The sequence below is a fragment of the Drosophila obscura genome, unplaced genomic scaffold (genome assembly GCF_018151105.1).
Source record: "Drosophila obscura isolate BZ-5 IFL unplaced genomic scaffold, ASM1815110v1 contig_192, whole genome shotgun sequence".
In the NCBI taxonomy this organism is placed as follows: Eukaryota; Metazoa; Arthropoda; class Insecta; order Diptera; family Drosophilidae; genus Drosophila; species Drosophila obscura.
This window is the reverse complement of record NW_024542781.1, coordinates 5,661,022-5,685,866: the sequence shown is the minus strand read 5'-3', so window position 1 is coordinate 5,685,866 and position 24,845 is coordinate 5,661,022. Positions and strand designations below refer to the sequence as shown.

The following is a 24,845-nucleotide window of genomic DNA, read 5'->3' as shown; positions in this document are numbered from 1 at the left end:
GGTTTCCGCTCGTTTTGCTGGATACACACTCCAGGAATACGTAAACGAAACATTCCTGTCACAGTTTTTTTTATATGGAGTTTGACAGGAATTTTTCGATTCCGCAGTGCTGGATACTATGCTTAAAAAGTAAAACGAAAAGTGAATGTGAAAACCGGAGCCTGCCTGATTAATTCATTTGTAACAACATTATTAGCTACTGCAAGCAAATATGTTGCTGTTGAATTACAGCCAAGACAATTGGCAAATTAATGTTCATTCTTGCTTAATAAACAACATTTAATTTGCTATTAAATTCTTATCAGCTTTTGATTCTTTGATGGTAGATAGTGCTATGTATGTGAATCGATGTCTCACATCTTTCAAAAATTCCCACCGCTCCCCCAGGATGGGTTCAGTGTGCGGAGGCTATTAATTAATTTCAGAATTAAAATTTAATGTTGCTCTGTCTTTAAATTTAGAATAGATTTCCAGTGTAAAACATCAACAAACATATTTCCATGTATTATTTTTTCGCTTTACCTGTTGTCTGAACACACAAACGCAAAAATAATATTAACTAATTTATAAATAAAATGAATACCATTGTTAAAAATCTAGTCGTAACTTTGGGCGATGGTTGTCAATCGATTAAAATGTATCGATAAAATACACATCCATCTTTGCATATATGCAACCTTACCGGTGATTTTAGACTACGTGTCTAAGTAGAAAATGTGTGGTTGATCGGGTTTAAGTTTTATCTTTTGTCTGGCTTGAATTAAGATATGAATCGAACGCCAAAAATGATAAACAGTAAGGTTGCTGGGTACAGCAGCCTTATCACGTTTTCAATATTATTGATAGCCTGGCTGGCCGGATTTTCTTCACGCCTCTTTGCTGTCATACGATTTGAATCAATTATCCACGAGTTTGATCCCTGGTTTAATTATCGAGCCACGGCATACATGGTGCAGCATGGATGGTACAAGTTCCTGAATTGGTTTGATGAACGAGCTTGGTATCCATTGGGTCGTATCGTTGGTGGAACCGTATATCCAGGATTAATGATAACATCTGGAGGAATTCATTACCTACTCCACGTACTCAACATTCCTGTCCATATTCGTGACATTTGCGTATTTTTGGCACCTGTTTTTAGTGGCCTAACATCAATTTCCACATATTTATTGACAAAGGAGCTATGGTCGTCAGGAGCTGGATTGTTCGCTGCAAGTTTTATAGCAATTGTTCCCGGCTATATTAGCCGCTCAGTGGCTGGATCGTATGATAACGAGGGAATAGCTATATTTGCACTTCAGTTCACATACTTCCTATGGGTGCGCTCAGTGAAAACAGGTTCTGTATTCTGGTCGGCAGGAGCTGCAATTTCGTACTTTTACATGGTTTCAGCATGGGGTGGATATGTATTCATCATCAACCTAATTCCCCTACATGTGTTTGTACTACTCATAATGGGAAGATACTCGCCACGTCTGTTAACGAGCTACAGCACATTTTACATTCTTGGACTTCTTTTTTCTATGCAAATACCCTTTGTTGGATTCCAGCCAATACGTACAAGTGAACACATGGCTGCACTTGGCGTATTCGTGCTTCTCATGGCTGTAGCTACGTTGCGCCACTTGCAGTCTGTATTATCGCGACACGAATTTAGAAAGCTGTTTTTTGTCGGCGCACTGCTTGTTGGCGTATCGGTATTTATCGCAGTAGTTCTACTTACGATGTTTGGCGTTGTTGCACCATGGAGTGGACGATTTTACTCACTTTGGGACACCGGCTATGCAAAGATTCATATTCCAATAATTGCGTCTGTATCGGAACATCAGCCAACCACTTGGTTCTCGTTTTTCTTCGATCTTCATATTCTTGTATGTGCTTTTCCGGTTGGTGTCTGGTATTGCATCAAACAAATTAACGATGAGCGAGTTTTTGTTGTGCTTTATGCCATAAGTGCCGTATATTTCGCTGGAGTAATGGTGCGCCTAATGTTGACTCTAACACCTGTGGTATGCATGCTTGCTGGTGTGGCATTCTCCGGACTGTTGGACGTCTTTTTGCAAGAAGATTCTTCAAAGCGTATGGGAAGTGCCATGAGCACGAACACGGAAACCGATGACCAAGAAGACTCTATAGAGAGGAAAACTTTATATGATAAGGTAAGTAAATTATATAAATATATTCTTAAATCAAAATCAGAAAACTGCCAGGAATTAGGTACCAATATTTACATACAGCTGTGTTCATTATGTACCGCACCTCACCACTTTCAGGATTGTTTTTGAGACACTTCCAGAATTTCAAATTTAACATGTTATCCCTGTAGACTTAAGAAAACTACCCATCAAATCTTCTGTTCATAAAAATAGTCAATAGTCAAAAATGATCAAAACTTAAATTAAATTAAAACCAATGTTACTTGTTTTACATATTTCTTGAGGTATAATATTAAGTTTTTGGTTAATTTTACTTTAAATACAGACTTGGGTCATTAATCTTTTCCCAACGCTTCTATAGGATTTGAGTCAATAATCCTTGAATCATTTGCTAAAACTTTGCTCTGGTTGGCAGATTTGCACTTGCTAAAATGCTTTTGACATTACCCCATAAGATATCAATGAGATTAATATCCAGTTGGACATGACAAAACGACGATCTTTTCCGATGAAAACCAATTCCTAGCGAGCTTTTGTAAGTGTTTCGTGTTAAAAGATCATTTTAAAAGGAAGTTTTAAATTTGAATAGGAAATTAATTTATTTTAAAGTATGTCTACATACTAGAGTTTGGTAAAGAGTGTTCACTTTGGTGAAAAAATTCAGTTGCTCACTTTTAAGTGAGTGAACAACTCACTCACTTTGCTCAGTCGCTCACTTGTTCACTCAGTTGTATTGTGTATCGCAGACTAATCTTGAAGAGGGAACAACTGAACAAGTGAGTGAACAACTGAACAAGTAAACAACTTAGTGAACAAGTGAGCAACTGAACAAAAATTTAGTGAACATGTTCAGTTCACTTAGCGAAGTGAACAGCTCTTTTTTGTTCCATCAACTATGAGCAACCCAACTCTTCTACATACACAGTTTTTTTTCTTAGTCCAGCATGCCCAATGATATTTTGTTCATGATTTTGCTTTTTTATTTCTAGTTCATATTTTTTCTAATATCAACAAATCAAAGATTTTTCAAAACTTATATAAATTGTCCTTAAACAAAAAGTAAAAACATTTTCTCAAGCCCTTTAATTTACAGCAAAATTAAATATTTCCTTAAATCCGCCAATTTTGGATGGACACAATAATAGGTGTACGAAGATTAATGTTTAAATTTAATCGATATTTTAATATTTTCGGTATTGTTTTATATTAAATTGAGTATCTGGCAGCTAATACCCGGTATATCCGCCATTATTTTGCAGGACTTTCTCCATTCGTCTTGGCATATTTTGTCTATTTTTTCACTTTTGACGTTTGGTTAACGAATTTTAGCGCCACCGTTTCTTCATAGATTTTAATAAACAATACCTTAAACGACGCCTAATTAATGCGTCTATCTAAAACTAACGAGAAGGAACGTGTGAGTCGCTTCTGGGGACGCGACTCTACTTATACCCGTACTCAGTCAGTATATACATTTTTGAGCTTATGATTTTTAAGAATTTTAGAAACAAAAAAAAATTTTACATTTTACATTTTTTTGCTACATATGATATCTACATCTACATCTACAATGTCTATTCTACATCTAACATGTAGTTTGTACAAGTACCATTTAGATTCTACATCTCCTCCGCTAGGGGTTGCTCGCGCACTGAACGCGGCAGAATGTGCGAGCGAGAAGGAAAATGAGATGCGTTGTCGTGGGCGGGAGGGGGAGGGGAAGCAACTGAAAATTAATTTCTTCATTCTGGCTATAATTATGATCCGATCTGATTCAGATTCGGCAATCTGGTAGATATGGGCATTTTCTACGATACTGCGTTTTTAGTTTTATCGTATCTTTAAAACTGTGCCTGCCACAGATTTTCGTCCTTTGTGTGGGCGGAAGGGGGCGGGGCGAAATTTTGAAATACACTTGTAGCAGTGTGATATCACATGAGTCTGGAAACCAAATTTGGTTTCGCTAGCTCTTATAGTCTCTGAGATCCAGGCGGACAGACGGACAGACGGACAGACGGACATGGCTATATAGACTCGGCTATTGATGCTGATCAAGAATATATATACTTTATGGGGTCGGAAACGTTTCCTTCTCTGCGTTGCACACATCCACTTTTACCACAAATCTAATATACCCCTTAACTCTTTTTTGAGTACGGGTATAAAAATGCATGCCAAGAAATATTTTTTTTTCGACTTTTCCCGAGTTTTTAAAGTCAAAATTTTGGGAAAAATACCGCGAAAAAATTATGAAATTTGAATTTGAAAGCTTAATATCTTCCAGGCGTTAAGCTGCAGATACAAAGGGTCTGGGTCGGCTGCGTTTGTCAGCTCTTCAGAACTGCAAAGTTCTTTGTAACCAGATATAAGATACTCAAGTTATGTGAAAAATAGAAGCACTAACTCTGAAAAAAAACAACAAAAATACCAGATTTAAAAAAATTCTTTTGAAAAAAACTACACCATAAAAAAAAACCATAATTCGTTAAAAAATGTTAAACCCCGAAATCTATAAGAATATATATTTTGGGCCACAGCCTAATTCTAGTGTTGACTAGTGTTATCCTCGGCATATGGTAGCATTCACCGTCTTCTATAGATCTTTGTTTACGAATCTGTCCATTATTCCGTCAATACGATGAATCGGACCAACACCATACCACGCAAAAGCAGCCCCATACCATTAGGCTACCACCTCCATGTTTCACAGTTTTACATGTGTACCTGGGATCAAATTCTTTGCCTTTCGGACGACGAACATTCCTTTTGGCATCATTTCCAAATAAATTTATCTTAGTTTCGTCACTCCAGAGGATATTACGCATTTTTTTTCACCCTCCGGTCCGCACCAGGTTCTACGATCTAGTGAACATTTTTTCGCCATCCGTAAATTTGCCGACCGAAGCGAAGGAACCTTGCGAGCAATCCTAACCTGTTAGGTTTGCTATTGCCAATCGTCGTCGAACGGTCCGTGATGTCACAATATTCACAACTTCGTTGGCAATCGTCCTGGAAGACATGAACGGGTCGCGTTTAAACAACTGGACCATGCGATCGTCGGTCCTAGAAGATAATTTTCATCTATTTTTCCCGGATTTAAGGCATTGGTTACGAAGTTTTGAGATCGTTTTATTAACCTGGCCATGGATTTATAAGTTTTTCCTTCATCTCGTCGAATGAGACTTCTCTCCTCCGCACTGTTAAGTCCCAATTTAGTTATATTTTCCTAATACCTTACCTTCTACAACCAAATAGTTATCTTAATAAACTACAAATTAATGTTTTGCTTCATACACCAATTTTATTGACCATCTTTTGCAGTCTAAAGCCTAGTACTCAGATCCAAAAACTGTATAATATCCTTATAATTGTTATTCAAATAATACTGCGTTAAATAGATTCTACTTGTCTTCATTATTTAAATATTTCATTTGGTTTTTTGTTCTCATATTGCCATGTTTGCTTCGTGCTTGCTGGCAAAATATATCAAATTTATATAATTTCGAGGTGGGTCTAAACATACCAAAAAAACGAGAAGAAACGTTTGAGTCGCTTCTGGCGACGCGACTCTACTTATACCCGTACTCAGTCAGTATATACATTTTTGAGCTTATAATATTTAGAATTAAAAAAAAAAAAATTTTACTTCTTACATTTTTTTGCTACATCTGCTATCTACATCTACATATACAATGTATATTCTACATCTAACATGTAGATTGTACATGTTCCATTTAGATTCTACATCTCCTCCGCTAGGGGTTGCTGGCGCACTGAACGCGGCAGAGTGTGCGAGCGAGAAGGAAAATGAGTTGTACGGTCGTTGGCAGGAGGGGGCAGGGGAAGCAACTGAAAATTAATTTCTTCATTCTGGCTATAATTATGATCCGATCTGATTCAGATTCGGTAATCTGGTAGATATGGGCATTCTCTACGATACTGCGTTTTTAGTATTATCGTATCTTTCAAAATGTGCCTGCCACAGATTTTCGTCCTTTGTGTGGTCGGGGCGAAATTTTGAAATACACTTGTAGCAGTGGGATATCACATGAGTCTGGAAACCAAATTTGGTTGCCCTAGCTCTTATAGTCTCTTAGATCTAGGCGCTCAACAAGACGGACAGACAGACAGACGGACAGACAGACATGGCTATATCGACTCGGCTATTGACGCTGATCAAGAATATATATACTTTATGGGGTCGGAAACGTTTCCTTCTCTGCGTTACACACATCCACTTTTACCACAAATCTAATATACCCCTTAACTCTTTTTTGAGTACGGGTATAACAAAAAAACAAGCAAATATTTCGGATACTTTTCTAGTATATACCGACCTTTTTATACCCGTACTCAAAAAAGAGTTAAGGGGTATATTAGATTTGTGGTAAAAGTGGATGTGTGTAACGCAGAGAATGAAACGTTTCCGACCCCATAAAGTATATATATTCTTGATCAGCATCAATAGCCGAGTCGATATAGCCATGTCTGTCTGTCCGTCTGTCTGTCCGTCGTGTTGAGCGCCTAGATCTAAGAGACTATAAGAGCTAGGGCAACCAAATTTGGTTTCCAGACTCATGTGATATCCCACTGCTACAAGTGTATTTCAAAATTTCGCCCCGACCACACAAAGGACGAAAATCTGTGGCAAGCACATTTTGAAAGATACGATAATACTAAAAACGCAGTATCGTAGAGAATGCCCATATCTACCAGATTACCGAATCTAAATCAGATCGGATCATAATTATAGCCAGAATGAAGAAATTAATTTTTAGTTGCTTCCCCTGCCCCCTCCTGCCAACGACCATACAACTCATTTTCCTTCTCGCTCGCACACTCTGCCGCGTTCAGTGCGCCAGCAACCCCTAGCGGAGGAGATGTAGAATCTAAATGGAACATGTACAATCTACATGTTAGATGTAGAATATACATTGTATATGTAGATGTAGATAGCAGATGTAGCAAAAAAATGTAAAATATAAAATTTTTTTTTTCTAATTCTTAAGTTCTAAAAAATCATATGCTCAAAAATGTATATGCTGACTGAGTACGGGTATAAGTAGAGTCGCGTCCCCAGAAGCGACTCACACGTTCCTTCTCGTTTTTTGTTGATCTGATTACTGCTTTCCGTACAGAGCCTAGAAAACAGTTTTTGCCGTAAAAAAGTTCTTATCGGTTTCATACGAATATCAACCCTGATTCTGTTCGCGAGGTGTTTTTTTCGATCTGAGTACTAGCACTAACCATACAGTATATAGATGTGCCAGTTCATACAACGAAAGGGGCGCAGCTGAGGTTTCTGTCCCAGCACCCCCAGGTCTCGGCTAGGGTGCTGGCCATCTGTGGTGCTGAGGCGTTCGGGTCGTGGGCCTGAGACGTTCGGCATTTTTTCGACATGTTCGATTCATGACGAGATGCGAAAGCAAGCTGAGAATTGCAAATGTATGTGTGTAAACAGACACGACAAATTTTGTATCAATTCTTATTTCCAAACAGTTTTGAGTTTCATTTCCAGGTTACGTAAATGTGTGTGTGCCATGTATTCACACATACTGTGCTTGTGTGTGGGCTCTACAATTGTTGGCCGCTTGAATTGGTTTTTCGTTTTGTTTTGAGGGCTGATGTGATGTAGCGACCTATTCAGGGCCGAATCAACCCTCAACCGGGCCTTGGGCAACCATCAATCTGGGGCCCCCCTTTATTTTGTATGTTAATCAGTGGCTGTTCTATTTTTTATCCATTATTTGGAGTTTTGTTTTTTCAACAAATTTTTCTGTTAGCCCTAGGGGGGCCCTAGGCAACTGCTAATCCGGCCCTGGACCTATTCCCGTCGTAAGACTTCATATTTTCTTGGTGTGTTCTGTCGCTCGACTCGACTCGACGCGGGTCGAGCCGAAAGCAGAGGCAAAGGCTAGCCTAAAAGAGAATGGAAGAAATACCCCGCGCGCCCGACGCAACAACAGCCTATATAGTAATTAGTAATGATTGTTGTTGCTATTCAGAGCGACAGAACACACCAAGAAAATATGAAGTCTTACGACGGGAATAGGTCCAGGGCCGGATTAGCAGTTGCCTAGGGCCCCCCTAGGGCTAACAGAAAAATTTGTTGAAAAAACAAAACTCCAAATAATGGATAAAAAATAGAACAGCCACTGATTAACATACAAAATAAAGGGGGGCCCCAGATTGATGGTTGCCCAAGGCCCGGTTGAGGGTTGATTCGGCCCTGAATAGGTCGCTACATCACATCAGCCCTCAAAACAAAACGAAAAACCAATTCAAGCGGCCAACAATTGTAGAGCCCACACACAAGCACAGTATGTGTGAATACATGGCACACACACATTTACGTAACCTGGAAATGAAACTCAAAACTGTTTCGGAAAATAAGAATTGATACAAAATTTCGTCGTGTCTGTTTACACACATACATTTGCAATTCTCAGCTTGCTTTCGCATCTCGTCATGAATCGAACATGTCGAAAAAATGCCGAACGTCTCAGGCCCACGACCCGAACGCCTCAGCACCACAGCCGAATGGTCCCAGCACCCTAGCCGAAGACCTGGGGGTGCTGGGACAGAAACCTCAGCTGCGCCCCTTTCGTTGTATGAACTGGCACATCTATATACTGTATGGTTAGTGGTACTAGGCTTTAAAAAAAAAAGTTCTGCCATAGAAAACAAAAATTATTTTTAAGTATGTTTAAAACTCCAAATCTATCAAAAAAAGTTTGTTTGGTTCGAAGCAGAAAAATGATTTCGGCTAGTGTATTCAATCGTTGGCTAATGGAAAATTACAAAGAAGTCGCAGAAATTTGTCATGCTTAAGGAATCCGAAACATTTTCAATTCAATCTATCTATACTTGAAATGTTATAGTTGAGTCACCAGTTCATTATTGTTTATCAGACTAAATTGTCACCTAAATTGGTGGCTTAAGGATTTTTGAATCAAATATTCTTAAAATTCTCTACTCAAAAGCCGTAGAGAGAGCGCTCTATAGCCAGCCGCACTCTTGTATGCATACAGCGGCAGCCGACGACAGTATGTGTGCACACGTATTCTCAAGCACTCTAGATCTGCCTGCATGCATACGATTTTTTACAGCGCTGTCGAAATATACCCTTCACTTAAGAATTTTTGTATAGTGGTATGACACTTTTCATAGACGCTTGCAGTCCAATATAAAAAATCGTATATAGTTTGTATATATTTTATGTGCAGTTATTTTTTAAATAGAGAATGTATGAATATAATGATAAAATATTTTATACATGACTACATACATGCAACTGTCATTAGGGTATTCTACGTGCGTCGTGTCAGTAAGAAAATTTTCGTGAAGCCCGGTTTTGTCAAAATTTCTGATCTTCCTTAAATGTATTTACCTAAATTAGGGTTGGTGTAAAATCATTTTACGACCTTATTCAGTTATTTAAGATACAAATAAATACATAATATTAAGAAATTATATCTATGTATTATATTATATATGGTTTTTTTATTTTCCAATCAGTCAATCGCAAAAAGATTTTCGAAGAAGTTTCAAAAAATCTTTTCGTCTCGAAAATTGTTTGATTTGCACACACATGCAAGCGCATTCTATTTTTAGATTTTTACGCTCTAAAATTTGTGCGAGCGAGATGGCGCGACGTCGCTTGCCAAAAATTTGTTTGCATATGGAAATTGTAATGCATGAGTGTTACGCATCTTAGTATTATATTGTCTTTGGTACAAGTGAATCTTAAATTCGTGTAAATATAATTAAAATATTTTAGTTTGGTCGAAGATGTATTATGACGTGTTAATCCTGCGTATTCAAATTATTCAAACTCTAATTTTTAGGCTGGAAAATTAAAACACCGAACTAAACCCGATTCACCACAGGATAATGGAATAAGTTCAAATTTAAAGAGTATTGTCATTTTGGCAGTTTTAATGCTGTTAATGATGTTTGCTGTGCACTGCACCTGGGTAACGAGCAATGCGTACTCCAGCCCGTCCATAGTGCTTGCTTTTCACAACAGTCAAGATGGGTAAGTAATATATTTTGTGACGTTAGTCATTATACCCAGTACAATTTCGTAAATACCAGGGATTTTCTTAACCATACATACATACAAATAAGTCTGCTACAGGCGAGCACACTCACAGTCTCGCCCTCCAGATTTACCTGTCACAAATAAGAACCCCGAAAATGTTCGCTCGGTATTTCGCTTCTTTCTCGCCTTTATTGCTCCTCACTTCTTTTTCATCTCTCCGCTATCAGCGCCGCCTGCCGTAAAGCTCGCGTGGTTCTATCGTGCTCTCGGAACCCTTTAGTGGCAACTGAACGCCCGCTTCATGCGGCTGTAATACTATAATTTATAGGAAGAAACTTATGATACAAACAATAAACTTATACTATCGTATACTCCTTGTATGGGATCACGGATCCCCACCGTTACATCCGATAATAGTCCTTGAAGAAGAACTGACCTGCCACATTTCGATCATCACAGGCAGTCACTGTTTGATATAATGACTGTGTATAACATACCCACTGATTCTGTTGAAGAAGTTCAGGTTGTCCGAGGGGAAACATCTGCCTCATAAAGCAGGTATGCTGAGAAAAGGTATGAAGATGCTACAAGATTAGAATCCTTCCTTTTGCAGTGTTGGTGTGAAAGACGGTATCCGCCGGCCCTCAAAAGTACTGGATGAGGGGCCCTCTTCTCGTCGATAATCAGTTCCTCCGACGACCGACTATACTATTCGCCGGGAATGGGGTGTCACGGCGCGGCACAACTTTCTTTAGTGTGTGGGTGTCAGCTCAAAATGTTAAAATTTGTTCTGAACATTGCACATGCAAGAATCGTTGTCGTTTGGTTGGGGCCGCGCTATCCCTCTCTTATTAGTCCAGTCTGATATTGTTATGACTATGAATATTTGGTAGTTTTTATTAAAGCAAGTAGTTACTTATTAAATTTTTACCGTTATTTTCAGATCTCGGAATATCTTGGATGATTTTCGGGAGGCATATTACTGGCTTTCCCAAAATACGGCTGATGATGCAAGAATAATGTCATGGTGGGATTATGGGTACCAGATAGCGGGCATGGCAAACAGAACAACTTTAGTGGACAACAATACCTGGAATAACAGTCACATAGCACTAGTCGGAAAGGCTATGTCTTCTACTGAAGAGAAGTCGTATGAAATCATGACATCTCTGGATGTGGATTACGTTCTTGTAATATTTGGTGGCGTCATTGGGTACTCTGGTGATGATATAAACAAGTTCCTTTGGATGGTTAGAATTGCCGAAGGAGAGCACCCCAAAGACATTAAAGAAAGCGATTACTTTACTGACAGAGGTGAATTTAGGGTAGATTCTGAAGGGGCTCCAGCCTTGCTTAACTGCCTTATGTATAAGCTAAGCTACTACAGATTTGGAGAGCTAAAACTCGACTACAGGTAAATATCGACATTTCCCGTAGCTAAGATTTCAAAGCAGGTTTTCATTTATACCTAAGATATGTAAAAGATGTATAGATGTATATATACCCAACATGATTTTTCTTCAAGGAACCAAACCAACTTTTTCTGAAAGATTTGGTGCTTAGAGTTTGATTTTTTTTAACAACTGGTATTTTTTTATATGCCTTTTTCAGAGGTAGCTCTTTGTTTTTTCACATAACTCAAGTATCTTACATTTGGTTGTAATGAAAAAGCTAAAATTTTCGTATTTGTCAAGAGAATGTTTAGACGAAAGAATATTTTGGAAAAACAACCTTCGATCGCGAAAAAAGGGATTTTGTATTTGTTTCTTTTATGGAAGTAGTTGAAGAGGAAATTGTCGTAGTTGAAGATGAGTTCTAAACTCGAGATATTATTCATCAATTGAGTTATAATATGCCTGCTATTAGACGATCAAACCTTGGACGACGTACACGTCGTGAAATAAGTAATCGGAATGTCCTTAATAATTTAACTCAAGAACGTGCAGAAGTAAATGAATGAAGACGTGACCATATTGCACAGGTTCGCGCTGAACAATAACAACCTCAAATTCGACCAGTAGACTTGAATCGTGCTGCTTTCGAATACGATTGCGGAATAGCCTACCAAAATCTTAGCTGCGTTAATATCGGTTCATTGTCTGTCGTATGCCACCATTGTAATGCATTGCAGTTTCAATCGGAGACCCCCGGCATATGCTGCGCTGGTGGAAAGGTAAAATTACCCGTTTTGACTCATCCGCCAGAGCCATTATATACAATTTGAACAATTTTTTTTTTATTCACTGCGGAACAAAAATTAAAGTCTGTTGCCTACTGTTATTACATCTGACAGATCCATGAGAGCTTTCCCCTTTACTACGCACTCCCCATGCGTACAAAAACACACTTAGGCATAATTGACAAAAAAAATTAATTTCGATACTTTGCAATCGTGTAAGAACGAGATTTTGATCGTGTTAAAAAGGAAAAGGGAACAATTTTATAGCCGTGTAAGATCGAGTTCGTGTTAAGCGAGGGCCAGTGTATATTAGATTTGAGGTAAAAGTGGATGTGTGCGCCGCAGAGAGGGAAAGGTTTCCGACCTCAAAGTATATATATTCTTGATCAGAATCAATAGCCGAGTCGATATAGCCATGTGCGTCTGTCCGTCCGTCCGTCTGTCCGTCTCGATGATCGCCTAGATCTCAGAGACTATAAGAGCTAGAGCAACCAAATTTTGTTTCCAGACTCATGTAATATCACACTGCTACAAGTGTATTTCAAAATATCGCCGACGCCCCCAACGTTATAATAAAATGTTTGTTTTGGAGCATCAATATGATATTTAAAAAAGAGTTGTATGAATCTGAGTGTCGTTGATCTTATAACGTTCCCACTAGCTTACTATTAGTTTGTAATATAATTAAATATATTTAAATACATTTATTTTACAGAGGACCTTCTGGATATGACCGAACTCGGAATGCAGTGATCGGAAATAAAGATTTCGATTTGACTTATCTCGAAGAAGCTTATACCACAGAGCACTGGTTAGTGCGTATATACAGGGTTAAAAAACCGTTCGAGTTCAATAGACCTTCTTTGAAAGGCAACGAAAGAGTTTTTCCCCCAACAAACTTTATATCTAGAAAGGTATTGTAATCAATATACACAGTTCGCAATATAATAATGAACATATATTTCCAGAACTCAAAACGTCGCAAGGGCTATATTCGAAACAGGCCGGTTGTCGTTAAAGGAAAAAGAACTTTGAAATAAACTCTAAATATAATTGAATATATATATATCGCCAATCTATGTCTTGTTAATGTTACATATACATAAATGCTGAATGCGGAGTTTCCTTGCTACCCAAAAAATTTGTAAAGGTTTTAAATTGTTACTTTAAAAAAAAGTAATACATTGTTAACATCACATTCTAAAAAAAACCCACGCATTTAAAAGGCAAATGGTCCCAAATTGTCTAGTAGGTTGGTACGTTGTTCGGTAAAACAACGCTTGTTCCCATCCAAATTTATTCAGAAATGCAAATCTGTTCGTAATTTTTTCGAAGTAGACCAAACCACTTTATACACTGATTGCGAACCAAATAAAACCCAAACAATGTGTATACACTTTCAAAGCGTATTCTGGCATCGAAGAAATGTTTAAACTAGAGATCGGCATGGGTAAGTTGGGAGTGAAATTCATTAATAATATAATTAAGAAAAGCCAGTACATTAGCTGCAGTTTTTTTACGAATAAAATTCTTTGATGCCCAGCAACTCAAACTAATCGTTAAAGTAATGGTCGCTAACAGATGCCCCTTAGACAGAGGGCACGCGTGGGCTTTTAATTCTCAAATTCAAACATCCTGCCAGCCGCTTTCTCGAAGAGTTAAGGGGTATATTCGATTTTTGGTAAAAGTTGATGTGTGCAACGCAAAAAGGGAAATGTTTCCGACCTCATAAATATATATCTTATTCTTGATCAGAATTAATAACCGAGTCCATATGGCCATGCCTGTCTGTTTGTCGCTTAGTTCTCAGAGACTATAGACACTAACCATACAGTGTATAGATGTGCCAGTTCATACAACGAAAGGGGCGCAGCTGAGGTTTCTGTCCCAGCACCCCCAGGTCTTCGGCTAGGGTGCTGGGACCATTCGGCTGTGGTGCTGAGGCGTTCGGGTCGTGGGCCTGAGACGTTCGGCATTTTTTCGACATGTTCGATTCATGACGAGATGCGAAAGCAAGCTGAGAATTGCAAATGTATGTGTGTAAACAGACACGACGAAATTTTGTATCAATTCTTATTTTCCGAAACAGTTTTGAGTTTCATTTCCAGGTTACGTAAATATGTGTGTGCCATGTATTCACACATACTGTGCTTGTGTGTGGGCTCTACAATTGTTGAATTTGGTTGAATTGGTTTTTCGTTTTGTTTTGAGGGCTGATGTGATGTAGCGACCTATTCAGGGCCGGATCAACCCTCAACCGGGCCCTGGGCAACCATCAATCTGGGGCCCTCCTCTATTTTGTATTTTTTTTCAGTGGCTATTATTTATTTTATTCATTATTTGATTATTATATATTATTATTATACTGTATTATTATTATACTGTATGGTTAGTGGCATTACGAATAGTTTGTCAGGATAATAATAAAAAAGTATATTTATAATGTCTTGATCGGCCCATATAATAAAAAGCTTGTACTCTTCGTGTATAGATAAATATGTTTTTCCCAATGAAATTCCCGAATTCGTGTCAGATTCATTAACATGACGCCGGAGTTCACACCAAGACGGCCATAGAATGGATGACGAGCAAATCGGTTGTACCAACCTATGTTTTCATTCAGGAGTTCAGGCGTCAGCGCGGCAATTTGACTGTCATTAAATTGTAATTTTTTAAAAAAGTTCCATATGTCAGATATTGGTGACAAAAATAATATATCTGTGTCAACATATAGCAATGAGTCCACATCGGTCAACAAAGACTAGAAAATGATAAAAAAATAGGTTAGTTTAAATTTTAAAATAGTGAGTTAGTTTTGAAAATTTTGAACTAAAGAGGAAGTCTACCTTTAAAGGCCGTAGCTGCCGATACTCTTGACCGTTAGTTCGCTCGTCGATTTTGCGAGACGCCTTAATGTCGGAGACTATACGAGCTAGACCAACTGCCGACTTCTTGTGCACGCACTCTTCAGATATCACCATGAATAAAGTTTCAATAAAGTTTTTAAATGCACCAAATCTAGTGGCATTTATAAATTTTAGGATTTGGAAATACCGCTAACATAATCATTTTAATCAAAATCATAAATATTTACAAACTTGTTTCTCAAAAGTCTGTTACAAGTTTGATGCTTAAGCTTACCGGTTGGGAAATATTAGGCTTTCAAAAGTAAAATGAGTTTGTTTATATTTTTTTTCTCGGTATAAATAAATGCGACATAAAATGTTTTTTTTTTTTTGCTATTTTCTTTATTTTATTCGTAAAGGCGCGATAATTAAGCCTTGTTTAAAGTATCGTTTAGAAAAATCTCAAAATCGCATTTTACTGTTAAATAGCGATCGGTAGGTTTCTAGTCCAACTGCAAAACAAACGAAAGGGACTTGTACTTTTGTTGTAAATATCTTCTTTTTTTTTATTACGGGATTTTATTTATCGGATCTTCCCTATTAGAGACTTACGACAAGTATACAAATCTTAGTCTAATATATTTATTAATTAATTACACTTAATTACTTAGAGTACGTCCCTAGCTAAGTATTATTGCTGGGTGGGTCTCTTCGCCGGAGTCGTGTATGGCTAGTGTGCCAAGTTAAAGACTGCGCAAGTCTATTAGGATGGGCTTGAAGCTTGGCCTGGTACTTTGCTTTCACTTTGGCAATTTCATCTTTAACTGATCCTACATTTAAGTCTTTATGGATATTTTCATTCCGTATGTACCATGGTGCCCCAGTGATCGTTCTTAGTATCTTCGATTGCGCTCTCTGGATTATTTCTAAATTACTAACGAAAGCATTTCCCCATAGCTCGGAGCCGTATGTCCAGATGGGTTTGATAACTGCATTGTACAAAAGTACTTTGTACTCCAGTTTTAGTGGTGAACGGGTGTTTATTAGCCAATGTAGATTACTAGCTTTAAATTTAAGTAGATTTCTCTTCGCTTCGATGTGTTTACGCCAAGTAAGCCTTCTATCCAGATGAACACCAATGTATGATACTTCGGTGGTTTGTGGAATGTTGATATTGTTCAGACATAATGGAGGGCAAGTTTGTCTGTTTAACGTGAAGGTGACATGCTTGCACTTTTGCTCATTAACATGTATCCGCCAGTCTGCTAGCCATTTTTCTAAGGCCACCAGATGAGATGTTAAGTGATCCGTGGCCCTTCTTGGGCACTTTGAGCGACTTAATGTGGCAGTATCATCAGCAAATGTCAAAGTTGTTGTTAGGCTGTTTGTCGCTAGATCTGCTGTGACTATGATATACAGTGTCGGTCCAAGCACGCTGCCTTGCGGTACACCAGCTTCAATTGGATGATATTCAGAGAGAAATTCTTTGCATCGTACTGCGAAACTTTTTTGTTGTAGGTATGACTCCAATATTCCATGGATGTTCTGTGGAAGTAATATTTTGATTTTGTGGATTAAGCCATCTAACCAAACGCGGTCGAAAGCCTGGGCGACATCCAGAAAAACAGCGGAGCAATACTCCCGTCTTTCAAATGCATTTCGTATCTCAGAGGTTATACGGTTTACTTGTTCAATGGTTCCGTGTTTTTCGCGAAATCCAAATTGCTGAGTCGGGATGGCACCGTTGATGTGTAGGTGTTGTTTGATACGATTCAAGAGCAGCTTTTCAAATATCTTTGATAGGCAAGGCAGTAGGCTGATAGGTCTATATGATGATGGCTTGGACTTGTCTTTTTCGGCTTTATGGATCATTGTGATGACTGATTTCCTCCATTCTTGAGGATAATAGCACCATTTCATCATGCTGTTGAATATCATAGTAAGGAAATACACTGCACAGCTCGGCAATTCTATGATCATTTTAGGAGAGATGAAATCGTGGCCCGGAGCTTTCTTTTGCTTTGAGATTTGGTCTTTAATGACCCTTGTAACTTCTCCTGATTGGAATATGATAGGCGGAGTAGCTTCGGGATTGTTGGTTGGTGGGAGCACAAAGCTATTCGTTGCTGGGTGCGGTTTGAAGACGTTTTCTAGATGGACGGCAAATGTATTTGCCTTCTCTTTGTTGCTGCGAGCCCACTCTCCTGTTTGTGTACGCAAAGGTGATTCACTCTCGATTGGTGGGCATACGCCTGATTTTGCTTTCCACAGTGGGAATCGTTTGCTAGTTGGGGAGAGTTGCTCCATATAGGATATTTGAGCTCGGTTTTTTTCATCTTCTAGGGCTCTGCGTAGTAGGTGGTTGGCTATTTTTAGCCGCTCTTTCGATGCAGGTGATCTGTGTGCTTGCCACTCTCGGCGAAGCCTTCTTTTATCGCGTAGCAGCACTTCAATGTGCCTAGAAATACGACTGCTGTTGGAAAGTTTATTAGATGCTAATATTGGTGTTGAGTGTTTTGCCGCCAGTGACATTGAGGAAACCAATTCTTCGACTGACCTATCAATGTCATCTTTACAATTAATGTTTGGGCAGCTATCAATATGAGAGCTTATGTACTTCCTGTATTTGAGCCAATCTGTTTTGCTAGAAGTTAGAAAGTGTGGGCGTTCCGAAAGCTGTGGATGGTCGTAAAGGTGAAGTAGAATGGGCGAGTGATCCGATGATAGATCTACATTAATCTGAGCTTGCAGCACCCTTCGTGTAACAGCAAAATCAATCAAGTCGGGTTGCTTGTTTGGATCTGTGGGCCAATATGTGGGCTTGCCCGGAGAGATAAAGTCTAGTTTGTTTCGTGGGGTTATTATAGCGTTAAATAGTTGTCTTTCTTTGGGGTTGGTAAGTCTAGATCCCCAATGGGTGTGCTTGGCATTGTAGTCAACAGCTGCTATAAATCGGTCACCTAGTAGGTCGAAGAATGTTACAAATTCTGTAGATAAGGTGTAGCAAATGAAGGCAATGGATAATGCCTAATGCGATTCTTGATCAGAGCGCCAGTACCTCCATGTTTCCTTACCATCGGGATGATGTGTTGCATAGAAGTTATAGCCATCGAGGTGAAAATAATTTTTATTTGTTAGGTGAGCGTGTTGAGGAACTGTAAGAGCTCGCATTTGTGCTGCGAAATGCCATTTGCATTCCTGAAACATATATTCAGACAGGCCATTTAGACAGATTTCTGTTTGATTAGGAGCTCCAGGAGGAGATTTTGGTTGCGCATAAGCTCCTGCATCGTTTGTTGTATTGCTACAATTGTGTTAGTTATAGTTACCAGCATTGACTCAATTCCACTAGGCAATTGGGATGGATTAGCAGGGGTATGTTGGGCAGAGATTTCTGGGATCTGATTTCCAGCTGTGGTTGGTTGAAGTGTCGGCTTAGAGACTGAGGCGTACGACCCGTTGTTGTAACTTAACGCCTGAGCAAAAGAAACTCCTGGAGTCGTAGTTGATGGTATATATGTTAAGTTTCGGACGACCAGGTTTCGAGCTGCAGTTGTTTGTTGGTTTAGGCGATTTTTCAATTCTTTATAGACAGGACAACTTCTATAGTTGTCAGTATGGTTTCCCCCACAGTTGCTAAATTTTTTGGCAGATGGGTCCTCCTTATTTACGGGGCAGGCCTCAGTGAGATGAACATCACCACAGGCAACGCAGACTGACCGCAGAGTGCAATAGGTTTTCGTGTGTCCATATTCCTGGCAATTTGTGCATTGGACCGGTCCATTTCGTTTAGTAATTCATTTTTTCATTTTCGAGGTATTTCGCAACTGATCAATAGTTTTGTTCGTCATTGACTCGTATTTTTATTTAATTTATGTTACCCTGTTTTATGGACGTGACATAGAATGTGTTTGCGCCAATTGTATCAGTTATTTTTTTGACCAGTTCAGCACAATTTGCCTGTCGAACATAAATAGGTGGCGGTCTTAATTTTTTGGCCCTGGGTGTTTGGGCGATCTCATCTTCATTTGGGACACTTAGTATCGCAAATCTATTGTTTGCTAGTGCCTTATGTGGCACAGTGCTCTCGGTTATTTTAGTTATTTTAGCTGCATTGTTGTTCTTCACATTTTGTGGGCTAAATTTTCTCTTGATTTGCACATAGCGATCGAGCCCAGTTTGAATTAGCATTTTTTTAACTTATTGGTTGGGAGAGGTGGGGCTTGTCGCAGTGGGTCGATAGGATCGGGCGCTGAGCAATTGCTATGGTTGTTGTTGTGGTTTTTGTCGTTGTTGTGGTCGAAGACACAGTTTTGAGCGAGGGCATTGTACTAGTTGTTGTCGATTTTAGCAAATCGCTGGTTAGGCAGTACGAGTCGGGGGATGGGCACTGAGCACTCCATGACCCACTTTGCAATGCAGGGGAGAGAGAGCGTGCTCTCTCCTCGTTCACTTGCAGTGATGCAGTTTTTGTTGATACTGCTGCCTTTGGCGAGCGTATAGAGAAGTACGCGTTGTTTTTTGCTTGCGAGAGCCGACGCTCGTCTTGTTGTTGTTGCCGGGCTTGGCTCATTTTGGCTTTGGTTACAGTGCTTGTGCTCTTTACCGAGCTGGTGCTCTTAAACGTTGACATTTGTTCTTTTCTATTATTTCTATTAATCTTTATTAAACGATTGGATGGTATTCATGGGCAGCACGTTCACTAGTACCCATGCCTACCCCGAGCGCTTTTTCGCGAATTAATTTATGATTAATAGCGATTAATTGATTTTCACGGCGGAGCTATACAAAAATACGTCTGAAGTCGTTGACGGTTGACGGTTGATATCACGAGACCACGGTTGTATATATCTGTTGGCTATATCTTTCTCTAGCTATGCATATGTACGTATGTACATGTGTACATCTCTTTTTCTAGAGTACTGTTACTTCCTCAGTGTAATTCTGAATTGTCTCGAGATCGAAGCTGTTACGTTTCTACAATGTGTATTTCCGGATTGAGGAATTCAAACAGAGAGTTACTTTGTACAATTCATGCAGACTTTATTTTAAAAAAGAATTTAGATATGTGTTGTTCTAAACAACTCTGAGCCAAGACTAGACCATTCGTTGATAAAAAAAACCTGATTCCGTGCGATATTCCAGGAGCCTGCACACAAAATATGTTTAGTGTAGGTGCTGGACATAAAGCTTCTTAATTTCGAACCTCAATCCCATTGAAGGTATCCTCTCTGCAAAAATTGTTAAGAAAAGGAGATAGTTTGTAACTTCTAGGCAACTTTAAATGGAAGTAAAACGATAATGAGCGAATATAAATCCATTCGAACTAAAGTCGCTAGGTGCTTCCTTGCCATCCCGTATTAATTCAGTTATAAAAAATAATGGAACGATATTGAGTACAAATGCATGCATAATGTTCAATAAGTTAAAGACCTTCTGGATTAAAATCAGTTGTTTTGATACACAATCATTTTATTTATCAACATGGTCTTATTTTAGCTCTATAAACTTTTTTCAGCTTTTCTTCAATTTTGTATCTCCTAAAAAAAGAGTTGTCGCCATGACGATTAATAAATCACAAGGCCAATCCTTGACTGTTTGTAGTCTAAACTTAGAAAGTCCTTGTTTTTCTCATGTCCAGTCTTACGTGTCATGTTCACGTGTCGGCAAATCATCCGCTTTATTTGTTCTTGCGACTGATAAACAAACAACAAATTTAGTATATAACAAGGTTCTTCAATAAAGAGCTGATTTCCATTCCATTTAAATAATCATATTGAAATTTAAGCTATCTATGTTCCATTATCACTCTGAAGCTTATCTAAAGGTGTTTAACCTGGAGCGAGACGAAGTTCGCCGGGTTCGCTAGTTTATATTAAAAAAGGGAAAATGAAAAATGCGCGTACTAATATTTAGTATGAGACAAAATTCAAGTTAAGTTTCACATTTTATCGAAATTTTGAAAGAAATTTAAAGCTTCTGTAACAGTGTTAAATGTTTGGTTCGAATTGCGTAACATTGCACAACAAAGGAAGCTGCATACTCAAAATTTCAATATCAGTTAATGTTTCTAATTAATTCTTACCGGCAAAAATAGACGCTGTGCGGCACAGCGCACAGTAGTCGATTCTGCCTATCTGGCAGGCAATAAATCAAAAATTAAAATGTCGCATCTTGTTAATTTTTTTTACTTTTTGGAAAGTAAACATCTCTCTGATATTTATTGCTATATTTATATATTTTTCGTATCGATAGTCCAGTGCCTGCACGCGGTTGAATCGCAAAAAACTTGTATGTCCATACCTAAGTAAATTTTACCGCCTTTTTATGTCTTTTTGTAAAGCAAAATAAATATTAATATTTTGTGAATTGTATTAAAATTACCATCCATTTTGATCATAGTTAGTAAGTATTCAATAAAAAATATATGTGTTGGTCCTGTGCTTACATGTATTAGTGGTAAATCGTTGTAGAACTTAACATTTCCTTTAGTGTGCTATTAATATCATACCCGACATTGCATGGAATAGATCTTTTGACATCCGTCCCCTTCCGCCATCAATCTTTTTTTATTTATGAAACCAGTCTTTTTTGAATCTTCTGTGTTAAAACAAATTGCAACTACGTGCAACACGTTAATTTATTTAATTTTATAGGACAAATGTCAGTTTCGAAAAACGCGCTTTTTTCGATATGGCGCATGGAAACTGAGTAAGAAAGAAAAGCTAAAGCGAGTTGGATCCATGTTTTCATTCAATTAATTGATAACACTACTCGACAAAATCGAACTTTTTTTTCCTCAAGTATCCAAACCGACTTTTTCTGATAGATATGGGGATTTAAAATTTTTTAAAGAATTATGGTTGTTTTTCTATGGCAGAACTTTTTTTTGAAGAATTTTTGAAGTCTGGTATTTTTTTTAAAGCTTTTTTCAGAGGTAGCGCTTGTTTTTTTCACATAGCTCTAGTATCTTACGTCTGGTTGCAAAGAACTTTGCTATTTTGAAAAGATAATTAAAACAGCTAGAAGTTAAGCCCAAACACTTTGTGATTACAGCTTACCGTCTGGGAAATATAAAGCATTGAAATGCAAAAATTATGATTTTTGTGCGGTATTTTTTACGAAATTTTGACTTTAAAAACTCAGGAAAAGTCGAAAAAAAATTATATCTTGTGTCCTCTATTTTTTTGTGCGTTAATTTGCGTTAATTTGGCGTCGTTTAAGGTATCGCTCATTAAAATCTATGGAGAGACTTTGGAGCTAAAATTCGTTAACTAAACCTAAAAAATGGAAAAAATGAACAAAAAATACCTTTTTGAAGGCGGCGGGCCCAACTGCCAATTGGGAACAAAGCAAACGAACAAGGGTTGTACATTTGGTACCTGATCGCGTTCCTTTGTTCCCAATGGGCAGTTGGGCTCGCAACCTTCCAAAAGGTATTTTTTGTTCATTTTTTCCATGTTTTAGGTTTGGTAGATACTAGAGTTATGTGAAAAAAACAAGCGCTTCCTCTGAAAAAAGCTTTACAAAAAAATACCAGACTTCAAAAATTCTTCAAAAATCAGTTCTGCCATAGAAAAAAAAAAATATATCATCAAACCATTTCTAAGCCCCAAATCTTTAATAAAAAGTTGGTTTTGTTCCTTGAGGAAAAATCGTGTTGACTAGTGTAATTGATAAAAACGAACTCAAAGAAAATGATTGTTAGCGAATAAAAAAAAAATTAAGTAATTTTGCTTCTGAGTGAAGTGTACCGCAGAAATTTAAAATACTTAAAAAAACAAAGAACATTTTTTATTTTTGACCTATACCTTTTTTTGTATTAATATAAAATTAAATTAATTAAATTAATTAATGTTTATAAAAACATTTTAAAATACAAAAAATTGATTTAAATACTTCGCTAATTTATATTCCAAAATACAAAAATATTTTTAAAAAAATATTACTCATTTATTTTTTGAGCTATTAATTATTGCCTGCCAGATTGGCAGAATCGACCACTGTGCAGCGCTTGAACAGATTCATCCACTCAATCTCATTTTGACTCGGAAAGTTCAAGGGTAAAATCTCAAAGGCAAATAATGACGGTAGGATAGTTTGCCAGTCTGTTAACTTTTCTCTTAGGTTAGGTTAGGTTTATAGAGCTCCGTTATAACTCCCGTCAGTGATCGCACCCGACTCTTCCTGAAGTTTAGGAGAGTCTTGGTGCGTATAGGGTCAAAGTGGGGCCAAAGCAAGCGAGAGATCTCACAGTTGGGTGTGGTGTTCCACCTCCTGTCCGATCTCGTTCATGCTCGGCCCATCATCTTCGAGATGATGACTCGTAGTGGCCTCCGTATGTCGCTGACTACGTCCGCCATTGGCTTGGCCCATCCAGCTCTGGCACACTCGTCCGCACTCTCGTTGCCCGCTATGTTTGGATGGCAGCCTGACTGGCGACGCAGATTGCTATGTTCCTCGGAGGTATCTCTAAGGTGAATACCAACTTAGCCGCTGGCCATACTGCATATATCTCGGCCTGGAATCTCGGTTCCTTTTTCCTCAGAGAAGATTCCAGCTTCTGTCCCTTCGGCCGTCTTTGACCCGTCGGTGAAAATGGAGAGCTCGTTCTGCCCCAGTGCCGTGTTACTCTTCCATTTCTCCCTGTCCGAAATGTGTCCTTTAAAGTTTTTTTTCCATGAGAACTCTGAAACACAGTAGTCACTCCCCCAAGTCGTTCCACCATCCTCCTCACGGAGTATTGTGGCGTGACCATAAGGCGATGGCTTGAAGAACTGCGCGGCTAGTAGCCTAGCTGCACTTATCTCAGCCTTGCACTTAAGATGGAGGTCTATCGCTTCCAGGCCTAGCATGGTGTCCAGAGCTGCCTGTGGGGTGGATTTGAGAGATCCGGTGACCCCAAGGCATGCCGTCCGTTGGACTCTATTGAGGTTCTACAGGTGGGATTTGGTGTTAGCCGCTTTCCACCATACCATGCCTCCGTATGTCAGGGTGGGTCTTTATACCGCTGTATACATCCAGTGGATGATGCGCGGCTGTAAGCCCCATGTTCGTCCAAAATTCTTCCTACAGCTGCCATTGCCTTTTTCTTCCTTTCCTCCGTGTTTCTCTTCCAGTAGAGTTTCAAGTCAAGGATGACACCAAGATACTTGGCTTCGCTTGATAGCTCGAGTGTCGTTCTACCAATTGCTGGTAGTTTGAATCTCGGTATTTTATATCTTCGTGAGAACAGCACCAGTTCTGTTTTTTTGAGGATTGACCCCCAAACCGTTTTTGCGTGCCCAGCTGGCGGTGGTGCCCAGTTCAGATTCTAGAAGGTCATTTATTGTGGGCAGAAATTGACCCGTTACCAGTACTTCTAGATCATCCGCATCGGCCGTGACCTCATACCCGCTCCTCCCCAGCTGAAGAAGACGGTCGTTGAGGACAAGGTTCCACAGCAGAAGAGATATAACTCCGCCCTGCGGAGTGCCTCATGTAACCGTCAGTCATCGCAGGCAGGCAGTCCATCAGCCATCGTAGAAGAGTCGATCAGCCACAGCAGTCAGGTAAATAACAAACCCGCAAGTCAAACCACCAGACGCGTCGTAGAACAAATAAAATAACATAATACATAA

At 38.8% G+C, this 24,845-nt stretch overlaps 2 protein-coding genes across 2 annotated transcripts; one reads left to right on the top strand and one right to left on the bottom strand.

The window, feature by feature from the left end:
* The first annotated feature begins 676 nt into the window (after positions 1–676).
* Positions 677–13,777, top strand: LOC111078990 (dolichyl-diphosphooligosaccharide--protein glycosyltransferase subunit STT3B). The gene is made up of 5 exons (XM_022373963.2): positions 677–2,159; positions 10,004–10,194; positions 11,144–11,614; positions 13,095–13,293; positions 13,348–13,777. The coding sequence occupies exons 1-5, from the start codon at positions 768–770 to the stop codon at positions 13,417–13,419; spliced, it is 2,325 nt and encodes a 774-aa protein (XP_022229655.1). The 5' UTR covers positions 677–767; the 3' UTR covers positions 13,420–13,777.
* Positions 13,778–13,895: 118 nt separating this feature from the next.
* On the bottom strand, positions 13,896–23,349 carry LOC111078997 (glucoside xylosyltransferase 2-like; the record flags this gene model as incomplete). The annotated part of the gene is given in 5 exon segments (XM_041593611.1): positions 13,896–13,931; positions 14,782–14,873; positions 14,876–15,140; positions 21,311–21,358; positions 23,227–23,349. Coding segments are annotated over 5 exon segments (564 nt in total), but the record flags the coding sequence as incomplete, so codon positions are not given.
* Positions 23,350–24,845: the final 1,496 nt, after the last annotated feature.